Consider the following 13,054-nt stretch of genomic DNA (forward strand, 5'->3'; position numbering starts at 1 on the left):
CGAACGCACTGGAAGGATCTCCGCTCAGCGCCGGTTGGACCGCGAGGAGCGCCCGGCCTGGAGGTTCCTCGTTCTGGCCACGGACGAAGGAGGGGCGGGACTCACAGGGTTCGCCGACGTGCTGATGGAGGTCACAAACGTCAACGACAACGCGCCCTTCTTCCCGTGCCCGGCGCTGGAGGCGGACGGGTGTTTTGCTGGCCGGGTGCCCGAGAACTCCCCCGCCGACACATCCGTCATGGAGATGCGCGCCGTGGACCTGGACATCCCCAACGAGGGCGAGAGCGCTGCACTGACCTACAGCATCATCAAGAACGTCCGCAACGAGATCAACCTCGACCTGTTCTCCATCAACGCCAGCACGGGCGCCATCCACACGGTGCTGCGTTCGCTGGACAGGGAGGCGGAGGAGCGCTATCTGGTCGTGGTGGAGGCCCGGGATGGAGGCGGGTTGGCGGGAACGGGGACGGCCACCATCACGGTTTCAGACGTCAACGATCACCCACCCGTCTTCACCCAGAGGCTCTACAGCGCTCAGGTGAGTCGACAACTCTTTGTACCGGACATTATGACGCGGAAGCTGTAAACCATGAAATAGTACATCGGGGCAGCTACAATGTTAGCAGCAAAGGCTAGCAACAATTCCAGAGTCCTTTCACAAAAAAAGCTCTTTAAAAGTTGCTTCCTTGTCGTCTTCAGACTTTTTTCAAATCTTTATGCAGTTGTTTTGGCATTGAAGTAAAGTCGTGTAGGTTTACCCGTGTGGCTCAGTAGATTCCTCCAGGAAAGAAACAAAAGCTGAAGGTGTAAAAGTCATCATCTGGATTTTTTTCTCTGGTGTTCAGGTGACGGAGGACATGGAAGTGAACAGTGAGGTCCTGGTAGTGTCCGCCACGGACGGAGACGAGGGGGAGAACGCCGTGGTGACCTTCAGCATCGTTGGCGGCGACGCGGACCGGAAGTTCTTCGTGGAAACGGACAAAGTGAACCGTCGCGGCGTCATAAAACTCAAGAAGAAGGTGGACTTCGAGAAGCCCCGCGAGAGGACGTTCAATCTGACGCTGAAGGCCGAAGATGCCGATTTCTTCAGCCTGGCCCACTGTCTCGTTCAGGTGGAGGACACCAACGACCACGCGCCTGTCTTTCTGCCGCAATTCTATGAGTCAGCGGCCATGTCTGAGGACGTTTCCGTGGGGACAATCGTTGCTCAGGTTACGGCTTCTGATCTGGACTCGGGTCAGAATGGACGCTTTTCCTACAGCATTTTGAGAGAGTCGGACCCGTACAGTCAGTTCCTGGTGGACCAGTCCGGTTGGGTGGTCGTGGCCGATTCCCTCGACAGGGAGAAAACCTCACAGCACCGGATCGTGGTCCTCGCCACAGACGCCGGCGGCCCACCCATGACCGGCACAGCCATCGTCATGGTAACTGTACTGGACGTGAACGATAACGGGCCGGAGTTCGAGGTGCCCTACAGGCCGGTCGTTTGGGAGAACGCGCCGGCGCCGCAGTCGGTCAGAATGAACGAGACCTCCCTGCTCCTCCACGCCACCGACCGGGACACCTCCGCCAACGGCGCACCGATCTCCATACGGCTCCTCATGCTCACCTCGGACGCCACCAACTTCAACCTGACGGACTTTCGGAACGGCAGCGCGGCCGTCACCGCCCTCCGGACCTTCGACCGCGAGCGGCAGAAGGAGTACCGCCTCCCGATCCTCATGATTGACAGCGGCTCTCCTCCAATGAGCTCCACCAGCACGCTGACCGTCGTCATTGGCGACAGGAACGACCACCCCCACTCGCCAGGACACACCAACTTCATCGTGTACAGTCACGAGGGTGTGTGGGAACTACATGAGAGATGAGAACCTGTTCTGGTGTCCGATAAGTTCAGTCCTTTGTGGGATTGTATTGGTCACAAGAAGTCAGAGAGTTTATTCACCTTTTTCTGGCCACTTTACCGCGAAAGCCATCAAAGAGTGACTTGACATGGACTTCTTTAGATATATCGCAAGTATCGCAAGAAAGTGATGATAGATTACAACAGAAGAAAAAATACAAACGTATATAATCAATAGAGTAACAACAGCATCATAAAATTACAAAAACAACCCTAAGAGATTTGACATGGCTAAAACGACTAAAATATAGAAATGAATATTCACCCGATGATGTGTGTTTTTAGTCGTTAGAGGAACCTGCTGTATTTGATAGAATTATTATTATTCTCACAAATCAATTGCCTTGTTGGGGCCTTTATCACATTCAAAACGTTGTTAAATTTGGCATGGATATCTGGACTGTTAAAAAATGTGATAATTTTGGGGTCTCGCATTTGGGTATAAAGAAATGTCTCTATAGCGCCCCCTTAGAAATTAAAACAAGACTACACTAGGCCAGTTTTTGCCCCCCATATTGACTTGAAATATCTCTTGGACATGCTCTACAAAAGTAAATCATGGTATGCAAAAAAAATACCATTAACCATGACATTTTAAGTTGTTTTAACTCTACCATTCTTGAATCTGCTCCATTTTTCTCATGTAGCATAACCCTTTCTTTCTAGTAAAAGTTGTAGTTTTTTGGTCTCATCGTAGTTCAGGGTTCACCAGCTGTTCTGATGGGATTCAACCCTCTACCCTTCATGGTCCCTTGTGTCTCCTCCTCCTGCTGAGACTCGTCACAGTCGACTGCTCACCGCCTCCCCTCCATCACTTATTTACCATCTGTCAGCCTCCCCCCTCCCTGCTGTGATGATGTTCAGATTATATCCCAAACTCTCGACTAATTCCACTTCCTTCCCGACAGGCGTCCTCCCAACGACGGCGCTCGGGCGAGTTCGATCCCTCGACCTCGACGACTGGAGCGAGAAGGTGTACCGCTTCGAAGGAAAACCCTCCAGGTACTCGGAGCCCAAGTACACGGACGGGACCTGTAGCCCTTTTCTAGTCGAAGCGCATTAATACTACATGACATCATTCACCCATTCACACACTGATGGAAGGAGCTACCACACACAGAGGCACCTGCCCATCACTCACTAAGATTCACTCACTGTAGTCACAGCTACAGGAGCAATGCTGGGGTCAAGGACACATGGACAGCAGGTCAGTCTGGGATCGAACCTACAACCCTCTGATTGGAGGACGACCGGCGACCCACAGTCACCCACAGTCGGTCCAAACCGTGACGGAGGCCAGAGTAGGCGTGGGCGTATATTTATTTTTGTGACCTTTGACCCCCCTCAGGTGGTTCAGCCTGAACCAGACCTCGGGTCTGCTCAGCGTGAGGGAGGGGGCTCCTCCCGGCTCCTACCGCCTGCAGGTGCGCGTGTCGGACTACACCTGGCCCTCCGTCACCTCCTCGGCTCAGGTGGAGGTGCGGGAGCTGCAGCCAGCGGCGCTGAGGAACGCCGCCTCTCTGCGCCTCCTCAGTGAGTGACTCCGCTTCTTCTGATGGTTTTTTGGTGTGTCAGGATCCCACAAACCCCTGCAGGGAGAGATGCATGATGGGAGAAATACACCTCCCTTTTCTCTTGTGTTTTCCTTTTGGTGTTTTCTGATTTCTCCTTTTCTGATCCTCCTTTCATCCTTTCTGTGCTTCCTTCCTTCTATCTTTCCTTCCTGCTTCTCTCTTTCCTTCACTTGTTCCCTCCCTTTTTGTTCTTTCTTATACATTAATTCCTTATACTAATCCCTCGTCTCTTCCTCCCTCCTCCAGATGTGTCGGTGGAGGAGTTCTTCGGGGGGGGGGGAGCCGAGAGCCTCTTCTCTCGTCTCGGCCGCTCTTTGGCTGAACTCCTTCAGACGTCGCCGGCCAACGTGCAGATCTTCTCTGTGAAGGAGGGGCGGCGAGGGGGGGGGGAGGCGCTGGCCGTGTGGTTCTCGGCTCGTGGCCCCGCCCCCTACCGGAAGGAAAAGCTGCTTGGCTACGTGGCGGCGAGCAGAGCGCAGGTGAGTTTCTCAGATTTGACTTTAACCTCCTGACCTCTTTTTAAAATGATTTGAACAAAATAAAAAGTTGACAGTAACAGCTCAACATGCTCCGATAAGTCTAAGGGATTGTTACCTGAACAGGTGTAACAGGTGAGGTACCCACATGCAGTATCACACACACCTGTAGTAGTTCCAAACAGAGCATCTCTTTTCCTCAAAGTCACTGGAAAAGACGTAGTCAGGACAGAATGAGTGTGTGAGTTCATGCTCCCATCACTAGTCCTAACACCACCCAACCCCCCCCCAGGTGGAGGCCGCGCTGGGCGTGTCCATCTCCCAGGTGGGCGTGGACGAGTGTCCCTTCACTGACTGCGGTCGGTCCGGAGGCTGCAGCACCGACGTTTCCTTCGGTCCGGTCCCCGTGGCGCTCGGTGCCGGATCCGCCGCCGCGCTGGTGTCGCTGCCGGCCGCGGTGACGGCGCGGTGCGGCTGCGGCGGTCGGGAGGCCGCCCACCTGCCCTGCTCCTCCTACCCCAACAACCCCTGCCGCAACGGGGGGGCCTGCCAGGACGGCCCGCTGGGGTACAGGTACAAGTCCGGGACGAAAAACAGATGCAGAAATATACTTATAGAGAAGAAAAGCTTTGTTAAAGCAAGAAAAGTGATTCGTTTTACAAAAATATAGTGAAATATTTATTTAGTATTTATTTATTTTGCATTGTTTGTATAAACTTTGTTAAGGTGTAATTGTCCTCCCATGTTGGACGGGCCCGAGTGCCAGCAGACCAAACACAGCTTCGGCGGCGAGGGCTACGCCTGGTTCCCTCCCATCATGCCTTGCTTTCAGAGCCACATCTCGCTGGAGTTCCTGGCCGAGTCGGCCAATGGGCTGCTGCTGTATGACGGGCCGCTAGGCCCCGCCCACTCCGGCGAGCAGGAGGACTTCATCGCCGTCGGTTGGTGTTTATCTTTTATTGTCAAGTTAGTTATTTACTAAAGACGGTATTTGATTGTGATTTGATGATTTGTTACTAAATAACTGCACAATGTCTGAATGAATCGAAGATTCCATCTGGAGCCCAGACACACTCACACATTCCTCCTCCCTCTGCTCCTCCTCCTCCCTCCGCTGCAGAGTTGAGGAACGGCGTTCCGGCTCTGAGCATCAACCACGGGTCGGGGGCGCTGACCCTGCAGCTCCCGCCCCGATCCGCCGTTACTCTCCGCCGCTGGCATCGACTCGACGTGGTCAGCGACGGGAAGGTGGGAGGAGCTAAATAATTACAACAACAGATACATTTCACTCTCTGTGGTCTGGATATTCCAGCGTTCCTTTGTTTTTGAACCCAGGCCGTCCAGCTGATCCTGGACCAGTGTGGGGGGGCGGCGGTTAACGAGCTGGAGGCCGGGGGGGAGGACAGCCAGGAGACGGACGAGTCCGGCTGCAGAGCTGCAGGAGAGACGCCAGGAGACCAGAGGTGAGAAGCTGGACCTGGAATTGAGACTTGACCAAACTCCTCCTGCTCCTCTCTCATTTCCACCTGGATTACTTTCTCCAATCTTCTCCTTCCTCTCATTTGTTATATTTGTATCTTCTCATCTTGTCTCGTCTGTTCCTCCTCTTCCTCCGCCTTGTGCTCTCATCCAATTATATTTGTTTCCATCCTCCTCCTCCTCAGGTATCTCAATGTCTTCCAGCCTCTTCAGTTGGGAGGAATAAAGGAAACATCTCCTCATCGGCGTTACCGCGGCTTCACCGGCTGCATCCGCAACCTGGTGGTGGACAGTCAGGTGTGTGTGTGTGTGTGTGTGTGTTTGCGTGTGTGTAAAAGTAAGTAAAATAAATACGTACATACCTGAAATACCCCCCTCCCCCAGGTGTACGACCTGGCGTCTCCCGGTGAGAGCGTGGACAGTGCTCCGGGCTGCCGGCTCACGGACGCCGTCTGCCTGACGGCTGCGGGACCGTCCTGCGGAGCTCACTCCTCCTGTGTCGCCTCCTGGGGCTCCTTCAGCTGTGTGTGTGAGGCGGGGTACTCCGGACCCCAGTGTGACACCAGTGAGTATGTGTGTGTGTGTGTATCAACACCTTTTGTGGGACATCCTACTCTAAACCCACATCCTACCCAAAAATAAACAAACAAAAACCTCACAAATCACCTCCGTGATTTCAAAGTTTTGTCCCTCTCTTTACTGACGATCTTCATCATCTTGTTTCACGGAGAGAGGCAGAGAATTTAAAGGCTGTTTTACTGTTCACTAGTTTTGTTTAATTTAAAATCACAATTACATTTTGGCAATAGGTGCCCTTTTGTTGGTGTTTGAGCACCTGCCCCCAAAATGTCTGTATGTGTCTGGAACTTTATAACCCTCCTCTTCCTCCTCTTCCTCCTCAGCCGTCCCAGAGTTCTCCTTCTCCTCGGGCAGCGTGGTGCGTTTTCAGCTCAGAGGAGGTGGCAGTTCTCGCCGCTCAGACGTGCGGCTCCTCCTGCGGACCCGGTCCTCCTCGGGCTCGCTGCTCTCCGTGGCGTCCCGGGAGTCCGGCGAGTGCATCATCCTGGAGGTCGGTAGTCCACTGCTGGCCGACCTTTGACCTCTCACGTTTCTTGTCGCTGAGGCTGGTTCTCTTTCCTCTCAGATTGCCGAGGGCCTCCTCTCCGTCCGCGCCGACCTCGCCGACGGCGCCCACGTCTTGCGCCTCCCCGGCCAGCGGGTGGACGTCGGCCAATGTGTGCAGGTTGGCCTGGGTCGCCACGACAACCTGTTCACGCTCAGGCTGGAGCAGGGCGGGGGCTCGCGGGAGGTGCAGGCCCGGCTGGGGAGCCGGCGGGAGATCGTACTTCACCCGACTAGCGTGACGGTCGGCAACGACTTTCAGGGTGAGATCTTCATCTTCTTTCTCCTCCTCATCTTAATGTTCTTACTCCTCCTCTTCATCCTTTTAATCCTCCTCATTTTCATCTTCTCATTTTCTCCTCATTTTCATCTTCTTCCTCCTCGTCCTCCTCCTCTTCCCTGTCTCCATCCTTTTCTCCTCCTGATTTTCCTCCACATGTTCCACCTCCTTCTCTAACTCCTCTTCTCCCTCCTTCTCCTCCTCCTCCTGTTCCTCCCCCTCTATGAATTTTATTATCAATGACAAACCAAACCTTTCCTCCCTCTGGCAGGTTGTCTGCGGGACGTTCGTTTTAACGCTCAGGTGCTGCCTCTGGAGGGGCGGAGCCAGGACTCAGTGACGGTGCTGGAGAGGCGGGGCATCACCTCTGGTTGCTCCAGCGACGCCTGCACCGGCCAACCGTGCAGCAGCCCGCTGCGCTGCGTCGACCTGTGGAGGAAGCACCAGTGCAGGTATGAGACACAGTGGACGCGGTCGCCATGGTGACATCAATCGTTGGTTCGTCAACGTATTGAAACCTTGGGTTCAACAAAATCACCTTCATCATCTGGTTTTTTTTTACAAGCAGTGAAATAAAAGTGACCAGATACGGACTGAGGAGGACATAGAGGCGGTGTATACGTCTCTCTAGAGACCTGTCAATCACTGTGTAGCCCCGCCCTAAAGCATCCCCTGCTTCATGGTCTGTTTGACTCTAAATGGAGCATTATTCACTGAATGAACATCATGCTGCATTGAAGCCTTGAAACTAGAGACTGAGACCATAAACTCATGTTTACAATGTTTACTGAGGGAATAAATCAAGAGAAGTGGAGTCATTTCCTCATAGACGTCTATGGGAGCAGAGGAGTCGCCCCCTGCTGGTCACTACACAGAAGTAGAGTCATTTCCTCATAGACGTCTATGGGAGCAGAGGAGTCGCCCCCTGCTGGTCACTACACAGAACGCAGCTTTAACACATGAAGCGCTGACTTTGCTTTAACGAGCTTCTGCTTTCATTCTGATGTCACTAACCCCTCCGTTTCCCAGGTGCCCCGGCGGCCTGGTGACGGTGACGGAGGACTCCGGGCAGCAGCGCTGCGTGCCGTCGCCCTGCGGCGTCTCATCCTGCCGTAACGGCGGCGTCTGCCAGGCGCTGACACCCGACAGCTACCGGTGCCGCTGCCAGGACGGCTTCAGCGGCCAGCGCTGTGAGCAGGGCCAGGTCAAAGGTCACCGGCTGGCCGCCCTCAGCCCCAGCTCCATCCTGGCCATCAGCATGTGTCTGCTCGTCTTCTTCGGTACTTCACCAGAGAGTTGAGGGTCAGGGTTTAGGGTCATGAGAAATGTTAACGATGTTAAACAACGTCTGAAATAGAAAATACAACAAAAAGGGGAAGAATGGAGACGTGTTCATGGCATTTATTGCTTTACAAAATGAGAAATTACCTCATTTTAAATAAACACGTAACAAATCAACGTGCATATTGATATTGGTTCACCAATAGATGTGAACTCAACCATCTCGTCAACCTTTTGTTCTCGACTTGTGTAACAGTTTTGTGATCAATAGGTTTCCATCGGCATCAATCGGTGACCTCACAGTTACGTGAAGTCTGATGAATTTAAGGGACAGATGTCTCAAATGAGATAATGATTCATGTGCCTTTTTTAGAATATTTACACCCCTTTTCATCTCAATCCAGACTCCATTTACAAAACAGTGATTTTACTCCTCAAATCTCAGTAGTCTTTTCTTTTTTGGTGTTTCAAACGGAATAAAACTAAACATCAATATTTTTATGGTAAAAAGAGTTGTATGTAAGATGTATGTAAGAAACATAAAATAAGCAATATATCACCTTAAGAATGGTCGGCTCCACCATCAGTATTTTTAATTTCTCCCCAGTTCCCCATCAGCCCTCTTTGCTTCCAATGCCCCCCCCACCCCACCTCAATGAGGATAAATGTTTGTCCTTCCATTGTGTTTTAAATGAACCTGCTGGTATGCGTGTGTGTGTGTGTGTGTGTGTGTGTGTGTGTGTGTGTGTGTGTAGCGGTGCTGGTGGCCGTGACGGTGTGGAACCAGAAGGGAAGCCGTAACAAGTTCAGGAAGCGAGGAGTTTACCACATCCCCACCGAGCACGAGAGCTGGGAGGACATCCGAGAAAACATCCTGAACTACAACGAGGAGGGGGGGGGCGAGCAGGACCAGGTACACACACTCACACACACACACACACACACACACACAGCGAGGACCACGTCATGCTCGTTAGTAACGGCTTACAATTTTAAAAAGGGAAATTAAACAAGAGACTGAAACCAAAACTTTTTTTGAATTAGGTCGTTTTTATGTGGAAATAGTTCATATTTTATTTGATGCAAAATTATAAAAACAGTAAGACAGAACCTGCATTTATTTTACTTCAACCCAAGACGATCACAAAGACGATCTTTTTACTCAACAAAAGTTTTTAATCTTCTTAATAAACAAAACAATTTCAACTCTTTATTAAACATGACTTAGTTGACTTTTATTTTGAAAATATTGTCCTCCCGTAATGAGCAGTAATTGACGTGTTTTGTAACTAAACTTTTTGACCTCCGAATGTGGGAGACACAGGGTCTTATTAAGTGTGCGTGTTCTCTCCCTCCTTGCTTCCTTGCTTCCTTGCATCCTTTCCTATCCAGAACGGGTATGACATCACCGAGCTGAAGCGCCCGCTGTGCTCCAGTCTGTCTCAGTCCTCCTCCTGCACCACGGCGCCGCTCGTCAAGTGCTCCCCCGGCTCCCAGGAGGAGGTGCACCCGTCCGGCTCCTCCTGCAGCTCCGGAGCTCCCTACCTCAGCATCCCGCACCACCTCCACCAGCACCACCACCACCAGCAGCACCTCCATCACACTGCCGGCTCCCACGGCGACGCCCCGTCGGGGCCGCGCCCCCACGTGGACTTTAAAAGCTACGTGGAGCGAATCATCTGGGAGGCGGACAGCGGCGGCGAGGCGCTGCCGGTGGACGCGTACCACGTGTGGTGCGTGGAGGGCTCGGGGTCGGCGGCAGGAAGCCTCAGCTCTCTGGGGTCAGCTGCATCACGCAGGAACATCCTCATCGCCCCCGGAGACGAGGAGGAGGAGGAGGAAGGGCAGGGGGGGTCGGCCTGCGACCGACTCTCTCAGTGGGGCCCAAAGTTCACAGCGCTGAGCGAGATGTACGACCGGCCCCCGCTGGCCCCCACGTACAGGGACGCCGTGGCCTACGTCCAGAGGAGCTGCAGCCAAGAGCGCCTGCCCCACCACCACTATGGGGCGCCACACTGCGCTAAAACACTGCGCTAAGCTAACACTGCTAACAGACAGCTAACAATTCCTTTCAGCTCTCCTTCGTTGGAGAAACCAAAGTCGACATTTTTAAGAATCCAGCACACAACGAGCGTCGAAGACAAACGCACAAACGTCCAGACAATCATCCCGTCAGCTGTTGGAGGTTCTCCCTCCATCAGGATGTTTCTTCAGGTGCAGAAAACTAGACTAAATCCTAAATTCTGTATTTCAGCTGAAATCAATTGCTATGTTTTTTAATTCTACATATAGTGGTATGAAGTGACTGCCTTTCATTGGTGGAAACACTGATATTTCTATTACATTTTACTATTCACCTTTCAATGGAACTTTATTTTGTAAAAGACATCATCTACAATAGTCAACAGCAAGACAACTTAATCCTTTTAAAAATGTACCATGAATTACACGTTAATGTGTACAGACGCATCAGAGAGACGGACCACGGATACTACGATGTCTGTGACTGCTAACAAAGCTAGTTAGCTAAACGATGTTACATTTAACATAGCTAAGTTAGCTCCCTAAATGACGTTACATTTAACATAGCTAAGTTAGCTCCCTAAATGACGTTACATTTAACATAGCTAAGTTAGCTCCCTAAACGACGTTACATTTAACATAGCTAAGTTAGCTCCCTAAACAACGTTACATTTAACATAGCTAAGTTAGCTCGCTAAACGACGTTACATTTAACATAGCTAAGTTAGCTCCCTAAACAACGTTACATTTAACATAGCTAAGTTAGCTCCCTAAACGACGTTACATTTAACATAGCTAACATTTAAAAACAATTGACTTGGAATCGGTTCACAAATGTTTTCCGGCCTTTTTGTGTTTCGTGCAGTGACTTGTTTTGATTGGACGAGCAGAAGGAGGCAGGGCCTCAGCACTCTATTCGTTAACACTTGCAATTAGCATACACAGCGTTAGCACTAATCGCTAACATGCACATTTCCCATCCTTTCAACAATTACAGTGATTAGCATTTGAGATTAGCACAATATTACTATAAAGGTAAGTTACTACTAAATGACAAAGTTTGATATAATATTCACACTTTTAATCTGCAATAATAAGTGGAGGCAACATGAAGCTCTCTGAGTAAATAAAGTTACTCTTTAATAACTAAACTGTTTAAGAGGCACAAAACAGACTTTAGTTTGAATCACATTGTTGCAGAATATTTGGGTTTTTTTGTGCTGATATTGTTTGGTTTATTTCACTATTTTAAACACTTTCTTACAACCTGCTTGGATTGTTTTGGATAATCAGGCTAAAATAAGATGTGATTAGACGGTTTACTACCAGATGTTAAAACATGTTAAAACAGGTAAATCAATTTAAAAACTGATCTTTTGTTATATTTTATTTCTAGAATCTGAAAAGTAAAGATGAGTTGATCTCAGCTCACAGATTGATTCCAGTGTTTTAGGAAGAAGACTTTTATACAAACATCGTTCCAAACAACCACAATCAGAGGAAGAACGTTTTTATTCAGTCAGTTTATTATCGACTGAGAAGATATAAAAAGAGTCTTTACTTGAGCGATGAAATGACAATGAAATCCAGATGTTTTAATGCTGTTTGTTTTTATCTAACTTTTAAAAAAAAATGTACTCAAAACAGAACAAATCAGGTGTCTTTTTCTAAACCATGTGAAGCTTTGACGTACGTACGTATGAGTGTGTGTGTGTGTGTGTGTGTGTGTGTGTCATTGTGCGATCTGTTGATCGATGTACATATGCAAGTTTTATAAAATCCTACCATGGAATATTCCTTTAGTACATGACTTTTAATAAAAACTGCTTTCTCCCTAAATGATTGACAGGCGCCTTGTTTCTTCTCTTTAGATTCAGAAGAAAAGAAGAAATGTGAAAAAGTATGAATAAAGGAAATAAAATGTTTCACATCAGATAGGAGTCATCTTTAGAAGATGCTTCGTGGTGCTTGTGGTGGGTGGTATATCCACTCGTGAGGAAACACGCCCCCACGTGGTGAAGCAGGAGATGACACCGACAGGACGGCGTTCAGCTGTTTGGTTGCTTTGGCAAGTTTCCACATGCAGAATGCCCACAAACAAAATACGACCATCCTGAATGACCCGAATCCATAGTTATTAGATCCAAACCGTCACAACAAACACAATCTCATCAGGACTTTTATACAAACATCGTTCCAAACAACCACAATCAGAGGAAGAGCGTTTTTATTCAGTCAGTTTATTATCCACTGAGAAGTGATAAAAAGAGTCTTTACTTGAGCGTAACTCCTTCAACGATGAAATGACAAAGAAATCCAGATGTTTTAATGATGTTTGTTCATCTCATTTCAGGTCAGTTTGTTTGTGTGAGTGTGTATGTGTGTGTGTCATTGTGCGATCTGTTGATCGATGAACATATGAACGTTTTATAAAATCCAACCATAGAATATTCCTTTTGTTCATGACTTTTAATAAAAACTGCTTTTCCCCTTTAATGATTGACAGGAGCCTCGTTTCTTCTTCTTCTCTCAGTTCAGGTTTTTAGATTCAGAGAAAGAAGAAGAAGAAACGTGAAGAGGAGGCAAAAGGATGAATGGATGAAATAAAATGTTCCTCATCAGATAGGAGTCATCTTTAGAAGATGCTTCGTGGTGCTTGTGGTGGGTTGTATGTCCACTCATGAGGAAACACGCCCCCACGTGGTGAAGCAGGAGATGACACGTTTCCACATGCAGAACGCCCACAAACACAGATCCATAGTTATTAGATATATTATATATATATATGATATATTATTATATTACTAGATCCACACTGTCACAACAAACACGAGCTCATCAGACTTGAAGGAACCCCCCCCCCCCACCTGGTGACCTCATCGAGTGAGAGGGACACATATTATCTTTTATTAGGTTA

At 49.4% G+C, this 13,054-nt stretch overlaps 1 protein-coding gene across 1 annotated transcript in view; it reads left to right on the top strand.

Annotated features, from left to right (window-relative positions):
* The window catches only part of si:dkey-22o22.2 (neural-cadherin), a 46,537-nt gene extending 33,596 nt beyond the window's left edge, over window positions 1–12,941 (top strand). The window contains exons 18-34 of the mRNA XM_037454740.2: window positions 1–538; window positions 846–1,842; window positions 2,812–2,905; window positions 3,252–3,436; window positions 3,724–3,956; window positions 4,246–4,526; window positions 4,680–4,894; window positions 5,074–5,201; window positions 5,289–5,416; window positions 5,618–5,729; window positions 5,817–5,997; window positions 6,335–6,501; window positions 6,577–6,817; window positions 7,106–7,286; window positions 7,864–8,114; window positions 8,871–9,028; window positions 9,508–12,941. The exon at window positions 1–538 is cut by the window's left edge and continues 92 nt beyond it. Of these exons, the coding sequence (XP_037310637.2) occupies window positions 1–538; window positions 846–1,842; window positions 2,812–2,905; window positions 3,252–3,436; window positions 3,724–3,956; window positions 4,246–4,526; window positions 4,680–4,894; window positions 5,074–5,201; window positions 5,289–5,416; window positions 5,618–5,729; window positions 5,817–5,997; window positions 6,335–6,501; window positions 6,577–6,817; window positions 7,106–7,286; window positions 7,864–8,114; window positions 8,871–9,028; window positions 9,508–10,152 (4,735 nt within the window). The 3' untranslated portion in view covers window positions 10,153–12,941. The remainder of the gene's footprint in view (window positions 539–845; window positions 1,843–2,811; window positions 2,906–3,251; window positions 3,437–3,723; window positions 3,957–4,245; window positions 4,527–4,679; window positions 4,895–5,073; window positions 5,202–5,288; window positions 5,417–5,617; window positions 5,730–5,816; window positions 5,998–6,334; window positions 6,502–6,576; window positions 6,818–7,105; window positions 7,287–7,863; window positions 8,115–8,870; window positions 9,029–9,507) is intronic.
* The last annotated feature ends 113 nt before the right edge of the window (window positions 12,942–13,054 follow it).

The sequence above is a fragment of the Pungitius pungitius genome, chromosome 11 (genome assembly GCF_949316345.1).
Source record: "Pungitius pungitius chromosome 11, fPunPun2.1, whole genome shotgun sequence".
Lineage (NCBI taxonomy): Eukaryota > Metazoa > Chordata > Actinopteri > Perciformes > Gasterosteidae > Pungitius > Pungitius pungitius.